This window comes from Plasmodium inui (genome assembly GCF_000524495.1).
Source record: "Plasmodium inui San Antonio 1 unplaced genomic scaffold supercont1.8, whole genome shotgun sequence".
NCBI classification, from domain to species: Eukaryota; Apicomplexa; class Aconoidasida; order Haemosporida; family Plasmodiidae; genus Plasmodium; species Plasmodium inui.
In genome coordinates, this window is record NW_008481842.1 from 454,539 (window position 1) to 470,501 (window position 15,963).

General features: G+C 41.3%; 6 protein-coding genes across 6 annotated transcripts; 1 reads left to right on the forward strand and 5 right to left on the reverse strand.

Moving 5' to 3' along the window:
* Positions 1–87: 87 nt before the first annotated feature.
* C922_02371 (hypothetical protein) lies at positions 88–399 on the reverse strand (the record flags this gene model as incomplete). Its single annotated transcript, XM_008817970.1, has 1 exon — positions 88–399. One exon carries the CDS (start codon positions 397–399, stop codon positions 88–90), a length of 312 nt encoding a protein of 103 aa, XP_008816192.1.
* Positions 400–1,804: 1,405 nt separating this feature from the next.
* Positions 1,805–3,754, reverse strand: C922_02372 (hypothetical protein; the record flags this gene model as incomplete). Its single annotated transcript, XM_008817971.1, has 1 exon — positions 1,805–3,754. One exon carries the CDS (start codon positions 3,752–3,754, stop codon positions 1,805–1,807), a length of 1,950 nt encoding a protein of 649 aa, XP_008816193.1.
* Positions 3,755–6,422: 2,668 nt separating this feature from the next.
* Positions 6,423–7,745, reverse strand: C922_02373 (hypothetical protein; the record flags this gene model as incomplete). The annotated part of the gene is made up of 1 exon (XM_008817972.1): positions 6,423–7,745. One exon carries the CDS (start codon positions 7,743–7,745, stop codon positions 6,423–6,425), a length of 1,323 nt encoding a protein of 440 aa, XP_008816194.1.
* A 1,592-nt stretch (positions 7,746–9,337) lies between these two features.
* Positions 9,338–9,982, reverse strand: C922_02374 (30S ribosomal protein S14; the record flags this gene model as incomplete). Its single annotated transcript, XM_008817973.1, has 2 exons — positions 9,338–9,408; positions 9,574–9,982. 2 exons carry the CDS (start codon positions 9,980–9,982, stop codon positions 9,338–9,340), a joined length of 480 nt encoding a protein of 159 aa, XP_008816195.1.
* Positions 9,983–11,034: 1,052 nt separating this feature from the next.
* Positions 11,035–12,633, reverse strand: C922_02375 (hypothetical protein; the record flags this gene model as incomplete). Its single annotated transcript, XM_008817974.1, has 2 exons — positions 11,035–12,141; positions 12,322–12,633. 2 exons carry the CDS (start codon positions 12,631–12,633, stop codon positions 11,035–11,037), a joined length of 1,419 nt encoding a protein of 472 aa, XP_008816196.1.
* A 749-nt stretch (positions 12,634–13,382) lies between these two features.
* On the forward strand, positions 13,383–15,458 carry C922_02376 (hypothetical protein; the record flags this gene model as incomplete). Its single annotated transcript, XM_008817975.1, has 1 exon — positions 13,383–15,458. One exon carries the CDS (start codon positions 13,383–13,385, stop codon positions 15,456–15,458), a length of 2,076 nt encoding a protein of 691 aa, XP_008816197.1.
* Between the last annotated feature and the right edge of the window lie 505 nt (positions 15,459–15,963).

Genomic DNA, 15,963 nt, shown 5'->3' on the forward strand with positions numbered 1-15,963 from the left:
AGGTTCGCCACGATAGCTATTGTCTGAATTTTTGCCTCCTTCATAGGCGCTTTGCCCTTCCAAATCTTTAGACGCGCCGCTTATCGTTCAAGGACTCCCCCTATTGGTGCTTCCCTGATCACTATTTTTTAACTCGTCTCTATCTGCTAAACTGTGGCAAGGAGACGGCACCTCATCCGAGGGAGATCCGAATTTTCCCTCACTTTTGCACTCCTCATTGTTATCACCCCCGTTGTAATAGTTCAAGAAATAATTTGCGATCCCATATTGCTCAATCGGTTGGTCTAACGTGCGTAAGGTATTTTTAATTTTATAAATGGTAAATTCTTCATTTGGTTCTTCACTATGTTGCGATTCTGTTGGATTTCTCGAAAACTCCTTCCTGTAGTCATCCTCCATCTTCGTCCATTTGAAATTTCCATGTATGTTCTAATTTCACTCTGCACATTTTTTTTTTTTTTAGTAAAGTAGCCAAAAGTACAGAGGAACAACAAAAAAAAAAATAATAAATAAAATAGAATCAAATAAAATAGAATGGGATATCCAGATAGGTTAGGCATCGGTTGGGGGAATCTCTTATCACTTGATGGATCCTTTTTTTCCCCTATTTTGCTATTTCTGCTTTGAGAAGTTTCACGTGTACATGTGCGCTCGTGAACATAGATAGGTATGCGTGCGCAAGTGTATATATACGTAAGGGACAGCCGTACAATCGCACACTCCTTTGTGCTGCCAACGGGGAATTCTTTGCGAATTATTTCTACCAATGAGCACTGCAAAAATCATAAGAAAAATATAAAAAAAAAAAAAAAACGAAAAAGGAATGAATAGATTAACCGCTTCATCGATTAGGGAGTGAACCAAACATAAGCGACGGAATGAGTGGAACGATTAAGAAGAAGCGAAAGAAACCACCGCGGAAAACTACTTTCCCATGTTTGTGACATTTCCTATCTTCTTTCCATCTCAGCTCAATACCCCCTTTGTTCTGCTTTCCCAGGGCAAATACTGCCAACGGGCTGAACACGCATAGAGAAGAGTCTCTCGTTTGACACACCCGTGGGGACAAAAAGCAGACAAGGCACTGACCATTTTTGCTGTTCCTCCCCTATAACAGTCCCTAATTGGAAAAAAACAACTATTTTTTTTTTTCTTCTTTTCTTTTCAAGTTTAGGGTTATTCAAAAAAAAAAATTAATTGTAAACTTGGAGACGCAAACTTGGTCCAAGTGTGTAAAATTATAAACAAGGGTATGGCAAAAAGGGGAGCATGGAAAATAGGGAATGCATGAGGGGTCAGTTACTAAAGGTGAAATTAAAAAGGATGAAGTGATGAGGTTTACATTTTAGGTAGAAGTTAAAACAATTTTAAGAGCTCTCAAGAAATAGGCTTAGCATTGAGGGATGCACAGCGGCGTGTGGGGGGGTACACCTACTACCCAGACGAATGACACAAGCGTGTGTTATCAGGTGCAGCTGGAGAATCCACCTGATCCGCCCGCGGGCGCCAAAAAAGGGCAGACGTACCAGTATACGCACAATGGGGACATTCGACTGACTATTGCTGGGTACCCCTTTCCAAGCCACGCAAAAGGGAGAAGGGGAACACGGACATGTTCCGCCAGATGGGAAGCATACACACATACCCGATGCTTTCACCGGGTGAAATGGAGGGGAGGGGGTGGTGGATCAAAAAAAAAAAAAAAAAAAAAAAAAAAAAAAAAAAAAAAAAAAAAAAAAAAAAAAAAAAATACGTAGAAACAAAGTAGACACATAGGCCGCGTCGCACAGTTTCGCAGCGACGCCTAGTCATTCTTCTTGTCGCCCGGCGGGGACTGAGTCACCAGCTGGTTCTGCCCCTGGGCCAGGTGCTTGCGGCGATTCTTGTCGACCTTATAGATGCACCTCTGGTATATGTAGCACAAAAATATAACGTCGTCTCGAAAGCAAGAAAGCTTGTGCATCCAGGGCATGTCAATTAGGAAAAAGGCAATGTCATCGATGAAGGTGTTTAGCGACTTGTAAATGAGAGCCTTCCATGGCAAGTGCTCAACAGATTTTAACTTATAATTTATGTACAGCTGTGGGGTCATCATAATAAAGCCAAAGGTATAAACCGTTCCAGCAAGCACGGAGATGATATAGGAGTACCAAGATTTGTACTTATAGTAGAAGAGAGAATAAATAGCATAGCCAATGAAGCAAGGGATGAGAATGATTCCAACATATTTCACTGCAATTTTGTCATACTTCTTGGTCATCGATTCTGTGTAGTTTTTTTTGTCTTTCATTATGATATAGGGATAGGATTTACTAAAGGATACATGCACCGCCTTGGTAACTTTCCACGCAGAGAGTGCTACTCCGACAAACATCTCGAATAGGAGTAACCAGGATGTGCTCTCCGAGTCGTATAAATACAACGCTAATATTATGTCGCACACGAATGTGGTTATAACGCTAAGAGCTGACAATCCCTCCATGGACTCATTTTGGTACCAAAATTGCATATCATTTTTGAAGGCGAAAAAGGAGAATATGGAATGGAGAAAAATGAAGACAGCAGAGAAAATCAACATGTAAATATTTGTAGTCATTATAATTTTCTTCATCATGTTAATTTCTTTTGTAGCTGTTGCGTTTGTTAAATTTTGGAAAGAAAAGGTTTCCTTATTCTTGTCCATCATCTGTATCGATGTATCCATCTGTTTTATGAACATATAATACATAAAACTGCATGTGCCGTAATTTATTTCAATTTGTACGACCTTATTTTCGTCAGCATTCTTTTCTATCACGTGTGAATGAATATCTTTCTCACTTTGTGTTATCCTATATGGATCGTACACCGAGATGTAACTTGTCCTTTTGTCCTTATCTTTTAAAAAGGTTCGATCCAATACGTAGTAATCTGTTTCTAGCAACCAAAAATCGGACAGAAATATTGGAGGAGTGTACGTAGTGTTGTGTACATTAATTTTCCACCTCTTCAAATGAGGCATATTAAATTCGCTAATTCGATGTTTCGCTTGATCATAAATAATGTTAATATCTATTCTCTTTTTTATGTGATAGAATTCTTCTTTTTTTGTTTTTTCTCCTTTCTTCTCTTCTTTCTCTTTTATCCTTCTTTTCTTATTTTTGTAACTCTCGTCCATCAAATTATATTTCTCATTTTCCTCCGATTCGAAAGGCTTCATTTTGACCGTCAGTGGGATGTTCTCAATTAAAATCTGTTTCTTTAATTCGTCCTTTATTGTGCTACTCAGTAGAGCAGAAGCATTACGATTTTTATAAAAGTGCAGGGGGATCATAATGACGCTGAGGTACTTTTCTCCCTTCCACGAATCATTTAACGTAAAGCTAAAGTTAGTCGGGTCATATTTGCTGAACTTTTTATATGTATATAATTCCTTCTCCCTAACTTGTATCATTTTACTCTTCTTTCTTATGTATTCATAATCCAGTGAATGGTTGTCACTGAGAAATACGTAGAGGTCAAATATGTCCCCATGTTCTAGGCTATTGCTTAGTGTTAAATTGTGCCCTTCTATTTTACTTCCATTTTTTGATCCCGTTTTGTTTTTCCCTCCAGATATGAAATACATCACCATGTGCATGATTAGCATTTGCACAATTATGGAGATAAGTTTCTGGAAAAATGGGGTCCTCGCATTTTCGTTTCCTGCCCCGTTATCGTTTGCGGCGTCCGCTTCCCCGCCCGCGGCGCTTGGCGCACTCAGCGCGGATCCCATTCTTTTCGGCTTGTCGCTAGCTGGGGGCCTGAGTACACTCCTCTCGTCGACGCAGAGGATGCGATGGGATGTTGATCTACACAGCCGTGGGGTGCTTCTCTGGAAGGTCTACACAACCGTGGTTTGCTACTGAGGCAGCTATACACACACTCATACGTATGACGCACTCGGAGGGGTTAAAGATCCTCGTACCCCGCGGACCCCTTCACCGAACTGTTACTTCTGCAGAGCAATACGATTTCCCCTAACGTGCAGTGTAGTAACTCTTTCCCTCGCGTGCTTGTACTCTTGTGCTGTCGTCCTGCGATAACACTTTGCGCATTTGCATTGCTGCTAAGTGGTGTTTAGTTTACAGGCGGCGAACACGGTTGGCTGCGGATGCCTTACGGAGGGGAAACAGCTGGAAATGCAATAGCACAGGGGGGTGTGAGGGGGATGTACATATGGGCACGCTATATGCAGATATTATATGCATAAATGCATCCACACGGTACAGCCATGGGGAGATCCATCTACATGGGCTTCATTCAAACACGCGCAAATGAGCGTATCCTAGTGGGCGTTAAATTGTACACGGTCAACCTTGACACAGTGCTTTTTCCTCTTTCCTATTTTTGACTTTGTTTACATCCCTGTAAAGATATGAACCCATCTGGTACAACAAGGGCAATTTTCTCGTCATATTTTGGTGAAAAGCGATTACGTTGCTTTATCTACTTTGGCACTTTAAAAAGAAAAGGATGAAATGGGGAAGTTAAAACCCAGTCGCTTTAACTGTAGCACCAAGGTTAGAAGCAAATCCCAGTGCCACATAAAATGCGTTTTTTCCCTCACGCGCAGGAATTTATTATTTTACTTTATTTATTTTTCATTTTCCTATATGTTTAAAAGAGGCAAAATGCGCATTTTTTTAATCTTCCCCTTACATGAAATATAGTGCTTACTTTTTCACAGTTGCACAAATCGCCATGTTGCATATGAAAAAAAAAAAAAAAAAAAAAAAAACTCCCAAGATGGCTAGGATGCATCTACAGGTTTAACTAGTCTTTGAACAAATTCTCCCGTTTAAAAGGAATACATTTCACGGGTGGTACCTCTTACACGCCATCGACATGGAGACTCTGCTTCGATATAGTTTGCACAGTCGCCATGAAAAAAAGGAAAAAAGATGATGTAACATTTTCCACGGTCAAAATTTTGATATGTTATGTGGAACATATGGAAGGGAGCAAAAAGAGTAAAGTGGATAAAAGAAGCATATAATATATCAAGGCAAGGGGAAGGCGCAAAATGATCCATTTTTCTTACCTTTTCCTGCGCGAGGGTAGATATATTATGGGATAGAAGTGCATAACCTGTATGTTCTTTTAAATTAAAGTAGACTCGCACCGAATGGGAGAAGAAGCCGAACGATGTTTTTCAGGCACAAGGTGTTTGTACACTAAAGGGAAAATAAACAACTGCGTGTGTTACCCTCTCCCCATTTGGCATGAAGTTCCGTCTCCCTAATTGTTGCCACAATGATAAAGCATTGGCTGGTAAGTATTCAGACGTGTTTCTCACCATGTTCGCACTCTGTGAATAAAAAGCAACTTACTCAAAATGCCTTCTCTATGATAGGAATGTCTTACAACGGTAGCTGAAAACAGCATGGGAGTTGTTTTTCCCTCCCGAGTTGGAGCCACCTAAAGATGGAAGCTTTCTCACTCTTTTAAATTAATAGCAAGGATGTGAAGCGCAACTCCGCTCTGCATATTTTTTTTCTTTTTTTTTTCACCCCCCCTCATCAAGATAGTACCACGATACACATGAACAGTTGCTTACCACCTTTTGAAAAGGAAAAGAAAAAACTTAAACGGTTCAGCACGTTGTCTATATTTATTTGATACGTTAAAAAAAATGCTCCTTTGGGGGTGGCAAAACTAAGGGAGCGGTGAGTGAACCCGTAACCATTTGCACAGATATGATTCGTTTATTCCCTATCATGGGACATCCCAACTTGTGTCTGTCCTTCCTGGATCCACTTTTGGAAAACCATTTCTGAGTTAGTCAATAAACGCGCTTCCTTCTTTTAACGCGTCATTTCGAAACGGTTATATCAATATGCCGCATGAGTGCCATGCGGAGCGGTTTGTTTAAAGCTGTCCAAATTGACAAAGAAAAGGGGGCATACAAACGGGGGAATACAGAAGGGGATAAAAGCAGCTACGTAGTAAATGACTACGGTGGGCATGTCAGCCGATCCCCTTGTCTTTCCCTTTCTTTTAAGCAGAGTTGGTAACATGCAGTAGAATGGTACATACATTTTATGATTTTCAAAAGGGGAGAAATAAAAGGCAAATGGGGGCACGTGCTTTTTTGTTTTTAAGTCCAAACATGCTTAAGAAAGACAAAAAAAAAAGAAAAAAAAAATGAACATAAATCGTAAAACGTATCTCGTGGAACGTACGGTGCAAAACGCTACGCGGGCGAAACGGAGCGACGGTGCCCATGCCCGGGCAGCGGCTGGCCAGCAAATGAGCTGCACCATGGAGGGGTATCCAACTGGGTGGGAAAATTTGGGGCACATCATGGGTTAACAGGGAATAAGAGGATCCCGCACGGGATGAAATAGCATTGCACGGGATAACATCGGACCGCATGGCCGCCTCTTCACACCGCAGCCAGGTCAATCGACGGCCAGCGTCTTGGCGAGGACCCTTCCCCGACCACAAGAAATGTCACAAACGATTTCGTCATTAAACAGTTTGGAGTCAACGAGCGTAGGTTCGTTATGGTTTCTTTTATCGCTTAGAGCCAAACAAGAGGAGTTGTATTTTCCCCAAGAGTACAATTTATTGTCAGAAAGAAGCATAGAATAATAGTAGGTATTTCCACCTGCCTGTATTTTGTCGATATTTTTTTTAATTATGCTATTTTGGTATAGGGGACTTAGGGTTATGGCTTTGGGTTCCAGCCATGCCCTGGAGCCCCAGAAAAAAATGACGTTATTTTCTGAGCAAGCAATCATATGATTGTCACCACAAGCAATAAATTTGATCTTAATATTTTCCATGTCGAAATATTTCACCTTGTTTGGGTATACCTCATGGGAGTATAAATCTCCGATGCTATTTTCTATGCCCAGTTGTCCATAGTCATTCCTTCCCCAAACGTAGACCTCCCCCTCAGTTGATAAGGCTGCCGAGAAACTATGACCACATGAAATTCCCTTAACGGTGATATTGTTACTAATGAAAAAATCGATTTCTTCAAAAAATAATTGATCTCCGTGGTTTCCTCTACCTAATCTACCAAACTCACCTCGTCCACATCCGTATACCTTCCCATTTTTCGTTAACACTAAACTGTGTTGGTCACCACAACAGATATTTACAAACTCAGAATCATCATTTCTGAATGACTCCACTTTTTTCGGGGTACTTAAATTTTGCTTGTTTCCATGCCCCAGTCCATTTGCTCCTTTAAAAAAATTCCCACCCCACCCCCAACTATATAGGTTATTATTCACATCAACTGCCACGGTGTGTTTAAAACCACAACAGACGTCTTTGAATTTTACATTTCCCTCGGTCTTCACTTCCTTTGGTGTTAACGTGTAATTCTTATTTTGGTTATTTTCTTCCTCTATCAATCTTCCTAGCTGTCCCTTGTCGTTCAAACCGTAGGTGAATATTTTTCCGTCGACTATAAAGGCTGCGTGGTTGCAGCCAGCTGAGAGCTTTTCAATTTTTGCATTTTCGAAATTTGGGACTTTTTCCGGCATTTTGTTTTTCTCTCCGACCTTCACGGAGGAGAAGATACTTTCGCCTGAGCACCCCCACCTCCACAGGTTGTATTTCTTTTCCTTCCCCTCCTGGTGGCTACCGCTGTGCCTGTCGTTGTGCCTCTTCTCTGGGTTCTTCTCCACCTTTAACTTACTGCTGTAAAACTTCACGTCCCATTTGAATGGGCGACTTCTTCGCCTCATCGCGTTTTGAATTTTTTGCATTTTCGCATCTTACGCAGTGTGTGTACTTGGTGAATGAAACTCCGCGGGGGGAAACGAAGCAGCAAATGGAGCGGTGGGACACTAATCAAGGAGCAGCGAGACAACGGCAAGCAAATCTTTCGCTTGTGTAGACACTTTTCAGTGCGCACGAGCTGTATTACGTCTGCATATGCGTTCCTTATGTGAGTTCTGTGCGGGAAAACGACCGGCTGCCGCGAGGTCCGTTCGTTCTGACTTGATTTCCTACCACGTGTGATGCCGCTGTGTGGGTTGCCTCTACCGATAACCCAACTTACGCAGAAAAAAATTGTATCTTCCCATTTGCCAACAAACGGTTGCACCTTTGTCAATTTAAAAAGTTCAGATGGGAACTTTTCTCGCAGGAACTAAGCTAACTAGGTATTTTTTTTTTTTTTTTTTTGCCAGCGTTGACTTGACCCCTTGGGGGAATTGTAAACATGTACTAAGGCGAGGTAGGCACGTACCGGCACAAAAAATAAAGGGCAGCTTCTCACCTGTAGAAAGCTTTTTACTTAAAAATAGAATACACGGGGGAATATGGAGAAAATAAAAAAAATATACGAAATTATGTTACAAATAAGCGAAAAAAGAAAAAAACCACCATATTTTTATACGAATAAAGAAGAAAAAACTCTACAAAGAACGTTGCGAAAAAAAAAGAGAAAGGCAATAAGTTATCTATCACTGTGTTGCTTTTTTTTTTTCCCCTTTTAATTAACCCCATTGTAGTGCGCTGCAGTGGTGCTTAGTAAATATACATAGTCATGCTCTTGCCCCCAACCAACACAGATGACACACAAATGCGATGCAGCTTACAACTCGGCGAAAGGTAGAAAATGGACTGTACAAATTTTGTCGCATATATGATACACCCCCGGCACGAAATGAGAGAGAACACTTGAAAAAAAAAAAAACGTTAAGCGTAGAATACGAACATACATGTAGGCACACAACTAGCACACAAGCGCGATCACCTCGCTGACGCGAAAAAGCACATACAGGGGAATTTCTTTTTTTGTAACGGTGTCAACCTTTGGACCAGCATATGTGAAGGGGAAGAACAGGCTACTCTCGACTGATCGCAAAAATGGGATTAAAAAAAAAAAAAAAACTCCGTTTTTTTCCCATGTGTGCAGGGCACTGAACTAGGCGAAATGCTCGCCAGCATTTTTGGGAAATTACTGGAGTAAGCTTTCATGCATTGGGAAGTTGGCAAGCATGCAAAGATAACCCTCTCAGGAGGGGGGGGGGGGGGGGGAAAAAAAAAAAAAAAAAAATGTCAAACCTGCTAATCAAATGTCCATTTATTCTTTTTATTTTTTTTTTTTTCATTACTATGTTAACGTTGCGATGTACCGGGGTTGGCACTTTGCGAGCAGGGGAATACACACAACTCTGTTTACAGAACAGCGTTGTGTTGTCCCAAAAGGAGGTGAAAAAAAACACATAACAGTGGAACTTATGGAAAACGTGAAAACATCCATTTGGGAATTTGCTCGTGTCTGGCATAGCCAACAAATAATCCTGCGCGACGTCACAAATGCCCCTCATCCATTATCCCTGGAGAGCTTTCAAATGCTACCAACATGCCTTGACAAAACCGGGAAAGAACATTTTCTGTATGAGCGCACGAGCTTGGTGTCTGCACAGGCCGAAGAAGGAATAATATCCGCGAGCCCTGCCTGCGTGGGGAAGGAAGTACGTATTTTATTGTGTTCACGTGTAGGAGGCAGGTACATGCATATAAATATGCACATTTCCGCGTGTACTTATGTGCATTTTTCTGGCCCCCCCTCTTCGCACCTACCTGTGATCGCACATCTATTCCGAAACCTGACAGGGCAGGAGTCCCTGGGAAGAGAAGACAACTTGTACTTCCAGTAGACATATTCAATAGGGGACGACGCTTCTGCTATGTATTTTTTTAGTAGCTCTCTTTTTTCCTTGTATCTTTCAATCAGGTACTTCCTCTTTAAATTTCTCTGTACTTTTGCTTCATGTCTTTTGATTACTGTGTACTTGTCGTTTGGGTCGAGCCTTTTCCTCAAATACAAGGGGGTTATTTTTCCTACACAACTTTGGCTCTTCCTTTTTGCACCAAACGTTGTGGAGCCATTTAAAAACAGCTGGAGGTGGCATCTCTCATTCGTGCGCAGCGTCTTCTTAGCGTTGGTTAAAACCAGATAAACGAAAAAAATTTTTATGAACTTCAGCATTTCACATCTTCATCCGTTGGCGAGATACGGGCCGTGTGGTGATTACGTGAGTCTATTTGTGTGAGTGTGAGAGGGGATGTTGGGACGAAATGGGAGACCAAAATGAGAGCCCAATTCTCGAGTGTATCAGGCGCATGGGAGTGAGAAGCCTCCTGTGGCATGCCAATTGGTGTGGGACTTTTTTAGCATCGCTCAGCAAGTGCGCACATGTGTATGCAAGTATATATGCGCATCCTGGCGATTATCCTTATATGTGGGCCCCATCACTCGGAAAGAGGAATTCCTCATGTTTGCGCTTCTTCTCTCGGCACATCGGAGGAAGAGAAGGTCGTTGACTCGTTCGAGCAGGGGATATATACAAAGCTTCTGTGATATATTCAAAGGTCACCTTTAAGATATTCCCAAATGAAACAGAAAAAAACAAAAAAAAAAAAAATCAAAATTGTACCAAACTAGCATGCCTGAAAAATCATTTTGAACAACTCCCTGTTATTTGCCAGTTTAGAAGTGGAGAAAAAATTTGGTCAATTTTGGCGCGAGGGAAAGGAAAAAACGAGCTCCGCTGCGTTGTCGGGGGTAGCCAGGTCGGAGTTTCTTTCCCTTTCTCGAAGTGGATAATATTTTAAGGCGGCGCAATGTGTAAAATATATTTATTTAATTTTTTTTTTTTCATTTCTGGGGTTCCCATCCCCCTCGCATAACTTCCAAAATGTGGCTTTAAAAATAAAAGAAGTTTTTTAAAAAAAAATATGCACATGAAATTCAGAAATGTTTAAAAGACCAAAAAATGTGACCGTATAAGTGAGGTGAAACATACGCTATGTCTATTTTAAAAAAAAAGAAAAAAAAAAACTGACAAGACAAACGGTTCATAATGAGCGTGTTTCACGTAGGCGAACGCTTATAATGGACACTTCCCACTGAGATGTTCGCATCTAATGGCGCAGGGGCACTGGCAGAAAGGCAATCACTAGGGTTGTACTTTACTCACCCCGTGTGTTTTCCCCGAGGGGGACGAGCTATGGTGAAACGCTCCACACATGGCACAAGCCTTAGAGGCAAATAATATGATCAACAGAATTTTTATTCTGATTAACGAAGTGTTGACGTGGATTCATAATTTCGCGATGTATAGTGTTATATTTGACGTACTTGGGAGTAGTGCTACTACTTTCTATGTGCTCCAACGAGGCCTTATGCATTCGATTATTTAAGATATCCATAATGTTGCTTTGAGCACTGGAAACTTTATTGGAAGGGTTCTTTGCAGCAGCGTCATGGTTTTTTTTGTTTCCCTTGGTACTACTACTTATGTCGTTTACCAAATTGTTTAACCTTTTCTTTATGTCCTTATCATAATCCGCAATGTTGTCCTGCCTCTTTTGTGCATCCACGTTGCTTCCAGTTTTTTTTTTGTACGTCACTGTTTCACGTATTTTTCCATCCCCTAAATCTGCACTATGGACCAGTTTGATGTCCTCATCATTCGCCAGTTGGTACTCCTGCATATGCTCATTTTCAAATCCTGAATGAAATGGCTCATCAGGCTGATTATCTAATGCTTTTTTTTTTTTTTTTTTTTTCTGCTTTGACGAAACGGGAAGATTCCCATTTGGCTTCCTACTTCCATCGAAATTTCCAGATTTGGAAGACTCATTGTCTATATTTTTAAATGACTCGCATAAGCTTTTTATTTTTTCGATTCTTTCGTTGCATCTGTCCTGTTCTCCTTTCATCCGTGACTCATCAAGTGGAGACATATCGGGATGGCTGGATGTTTCAGCGTGTGTGTTGGTCCTGGTAAGTGTGCGTTCCCTTGTCGCGGTTAAATAATTAAACCCTTTTTTGTGTATTTCGTTTTCGTTTTTTTGTGCGTTCTCGTTGTCTTCATCTTCCGAATTGGCGTAACCGAGATTATTGTCGTCTTCGTCATTGTCGGATTCGCAGGCCGAAGGGGATCCTTTTGGCTTCCCTCTTTGGCGGTAGGTTTCCCCATCAAGGGGGCTGCTAACACGGGGAAAGGCACCTCCTTCTCCTCGGCCCCCATCCGCGTTGAATGAAACAATCGATTCGATAATTTTATTCAGGTTTGCGAAGAAGTTTCTAAAGTACTTGTCTTGCTCTCCGATCAGTTCGCAGCACTCGTTTTGTTTGTCCTTCTGCGGGGGAGAAGCAGGCAAGAAGGAGGGGTTAATTGGGGGAAGCGGGGAGGGAGGGATGGTTGGTTAAGCGGGGGGTATAGTACATTGGGACAGCCCAACGAAGTATACATTTGGTCGCTTCCACGCAAAAGGAACCGGTGGGGTACTCCCCAGGGACCGCCCTTCGCGCACACTTACTGCGTAACCCATGAGCGCATTGACTTTGCGGCTCAGCTGCTCTAACTTGTCCTTGTAGCTCTTTCCATTTTGATAAAACTCGTCATAATTTTTTGCTAAGCTTTCTAAATTCTTCACCCTGACGGTAAGGATGTTTATTTTTTTGAGTGATTCAATATTCACTGAGTGCAGCCTCTTATTTTCGCTGTTCAGGAAGATTATTAAATTTTTAAGTTCCTCCAGAGTTTCGCAGTCGTTTTCTCTTAGCATGTCTAGGATGCATCTCTTTTCGACTTTCCCTTGTCTGTCATTGGCTTCTGCATTTTTCTTCATTTTGTTCGCTCTTCTCTACGTTCGCTTCGGATGCTCCTTCTAGGGATGCCTAATTTTTTTTTTCTTTTTTTTTTTTCCTTCCCTGCACCTGCCACTGCTCAAGGTTCATCGAGATGTGCTATTTTACGTAACTGAACTGATTAGCGAATGAGCCAAGGAAAAAGGCAGAGGGAGAAAAATCCTCTGGATTCTGCCCCTTACATTTGTGCATGCATTAGTGTGCATATGTTTACGTCGGGACAGATGCCTAGGGCATCCCAATGTACAGTGCGCCGCGTAAGTATACTCTTTTGCGAAGTCTGCAAAAATGCTCTTATGCCGAATGAGCAAAACAATTGTATCATTCTTGCTTCTCCCTTTTTAGGAACATTCCCATGAGACGAATTTATACGAACCGTAAGCAGGTGGAATTAGGCAAAAAGGGGGTGCGTTTATTATAAGGAAAAAAAAAAAAAAAAAGACATCCATTTGGGGACCCCGCGGTTAGAGTAACTTTTCAGGCATATATGAACGCATGGCCTTTTTTAAAAATAAACGATTTTGATAATTAAACATTGATGAGTGTGTATTGGTGTATGCTTCCGCTTCTTACTTCTATGAAGTGTTTCTTCTTATCCAGCCAATTATACGCTTCGATGTGAGTATGCTGACCCCCTCACAGACGCTACATCCACCCATAGTGGGAACAAAGCATGAAAATATTATTACCCTCCCTGCTGTTTTACACCCAACCTGTTCGTGTGTCCTAAATGGCAACAAGAAAAAAGGAAAGATGTCATAAAACGGGGAAATCGAACAAACCATGTTTCCACTCCGTCGTGTCTGATTATTCCAATGTCAGCGATTGCGAGGGTGCGGAGGAAAGGCATCATAAGGACGATGGTGATTGGCGAGGAAACCCTGCCACTGCTCGAATGATGAATAGTTCCATCTTTTCAGATCAACTAAAGGAGAAACATAAAAAAGAAGGAGTCAATTTTTTGCAAGTTGGGAAAAGTGAAAAGAAGTGCGCGAAGGAAGAGTTTGTCCAACTTGTTAAAATTACTGATGGTGTGGAAAATGGCTATGTTAAAGGCACCCCATGTAAATTTAAGTCAAAAAAATGCAAAAAGAAGATAAACGTCACAAATGTGAACGTACAAGATAACTCAAATGACAAAGTCGAAAAAGAAATTGACGTAACGGAGCTGTGGAGCTATTTAAGTCACGTGCACAACTCAGAGGGAAGCCGTCTGAGGTACAAAATTGGCCAAATAATGGACACGCGCAGTGCAAAATGTCAGGCAGAAATAGAAAATCACACACATGGGGAGAGGGATCCATCCAGAGGAGGTGGCAAAGACAAATTTAACTATGACGAATATAAAGACATGGTCAAATATATACTTCCCAGCATGGCGGACAACAAGATAAAATACTCTTGGTATGTTTTGAAGAGCAATTTAAATTGCGAAGGGGGAGAAATAAACTATAATGACTTTTCCAGTTTTATTAATCTCAAGGGGGGGAATGACGAAAATAGCTATGTGAACAAAATTGTGTGCAGCAAGTTAAAAAATAAAATGCTAAAGTACAATTTTAATCCAGAGGATGTGAAATTAAAGACAATTAATTACATCGACAATGTCAGGCTGAAGGCTTCGGAATTTTCCAAACAGTTTAAGGAACTCATATCGGAAAGGGAGCTATCCGATTTGTTCAAAGGTAAAGACAAAATAAAAATTGACGACCTGGAAAAGTATGTCACACAAATAATTGAAGAACGGGGAAAGGATGTTCCTCACCCAACCGTGGTAGGACAGAGCGGGCCCAACAGTGATTATTCTCACGAATCGGAGAAGAAATCAAAAGGAACACAGAAACGGGAAGGGTTGACAAACTTTAATATGAAGGCTTATATATCCACCCTGCTAACGAACAAAAACCACGAAGTGTCCGTGGATCATTTTATCCAAAATTTAAACATCGACTACGAAATGCTGAACAGCCAAAATAAGAGCATAAAAGACGCGTACGACTCTTACTCCAGAAATATCCCCCCCTCAGAAATGGTCGGGGAGCTATACGCGGAAGAATTGAACAAAGAAGAAATTAAAAGGGCAAAATTTTTAATCGAAGAAATAGACTACTCCGTGAGAAACAATTTCAAGTCAAATTATCTGGGCACAAAAAAGGAGAACAACAAAACAGATTCGCAAGTTTCGTACTTATCCATTTACGAAATTTTTAAACATCTAGACGTTGACAAAGATAGTTACATAACGAAGGAAGATTTACGTAAAAGTTTCCAAAAGCTAAAAATTAGAGACATCTCAAATACGGATGTTAACATACTGCTAAAATATATCGATACGGAAAAAAAGGGATTCATCAATGTGAATGATTTTCTGGCAAATTATCAACTTGAGGAGAAGTCCATGCTCAATTGGATTAAAAATACCAACAAGCCATATTTCGAATTCGTTAAAGATTTGCAGAGGGAGAGATATAACTCTGGTAAGGGTGCTCGGGAGAGGTCCTCCAGTGAGCATGTCCTAAATAACAGAAATGCTAATATTGCCAAAAAATACGACAATGTGATTGCCAATTACAACTTACAGCTGGACCCCTTTTGCCCCTCCTATATCATAAGAGAGAGAATACGGGACAACTTCATGGCTAAAAAGGAAGACTTCTTAAACAAGCACCTGAATGCCACTCGATTCCACTTAACTCAATACAAAAATACTAATAACCTGGTCCAACCGGTTGAAAACTCAGACCTCTATATGAGTGAAAACGTGAGGTTTAAAACGACCTATAATGTGAGTTACAACAAGTCGTAAGAAGTTTGCGCGTAGAGGGAAAGGAACAGGCACTACGTGGATCGGCACATGGTTCACGGTGAGCAGCAAAAAGGGTTTCTTTTTTTTCTTTTTCAAGGCGACATGATAACTGTGTCACGATGCAGACTTTCTGTGAATACGGGCAAGGGACAATTAAACATGGTATAAACGCACACTACAGTGTAGTGCATTATACATTATAGTGGAGTGAACCTCCCTGGCGCGATTGCTCAAGTCAGACCAGCGCCTTTCATTTTGGTTAATATTTGTTCAGGGCGCACATGACTGGTTTGCCGCAATATTGGGAAGAAACATGCAGAGCATCGATGTTCAGTAAAATGCGAGGCGAACCCTTCCATTCTGTTGCTTCGCGGGTGTGCGAACTTTTACATCGAGGGCGAACTTCTTCTCAGGGCATCCTATATGAGTCTCCCCTCTTTCCCACCTACCGCTACCCGCGGTGGAGTTGCAAGGGAGCACACACACATCAGCTTTTTAATTTTGA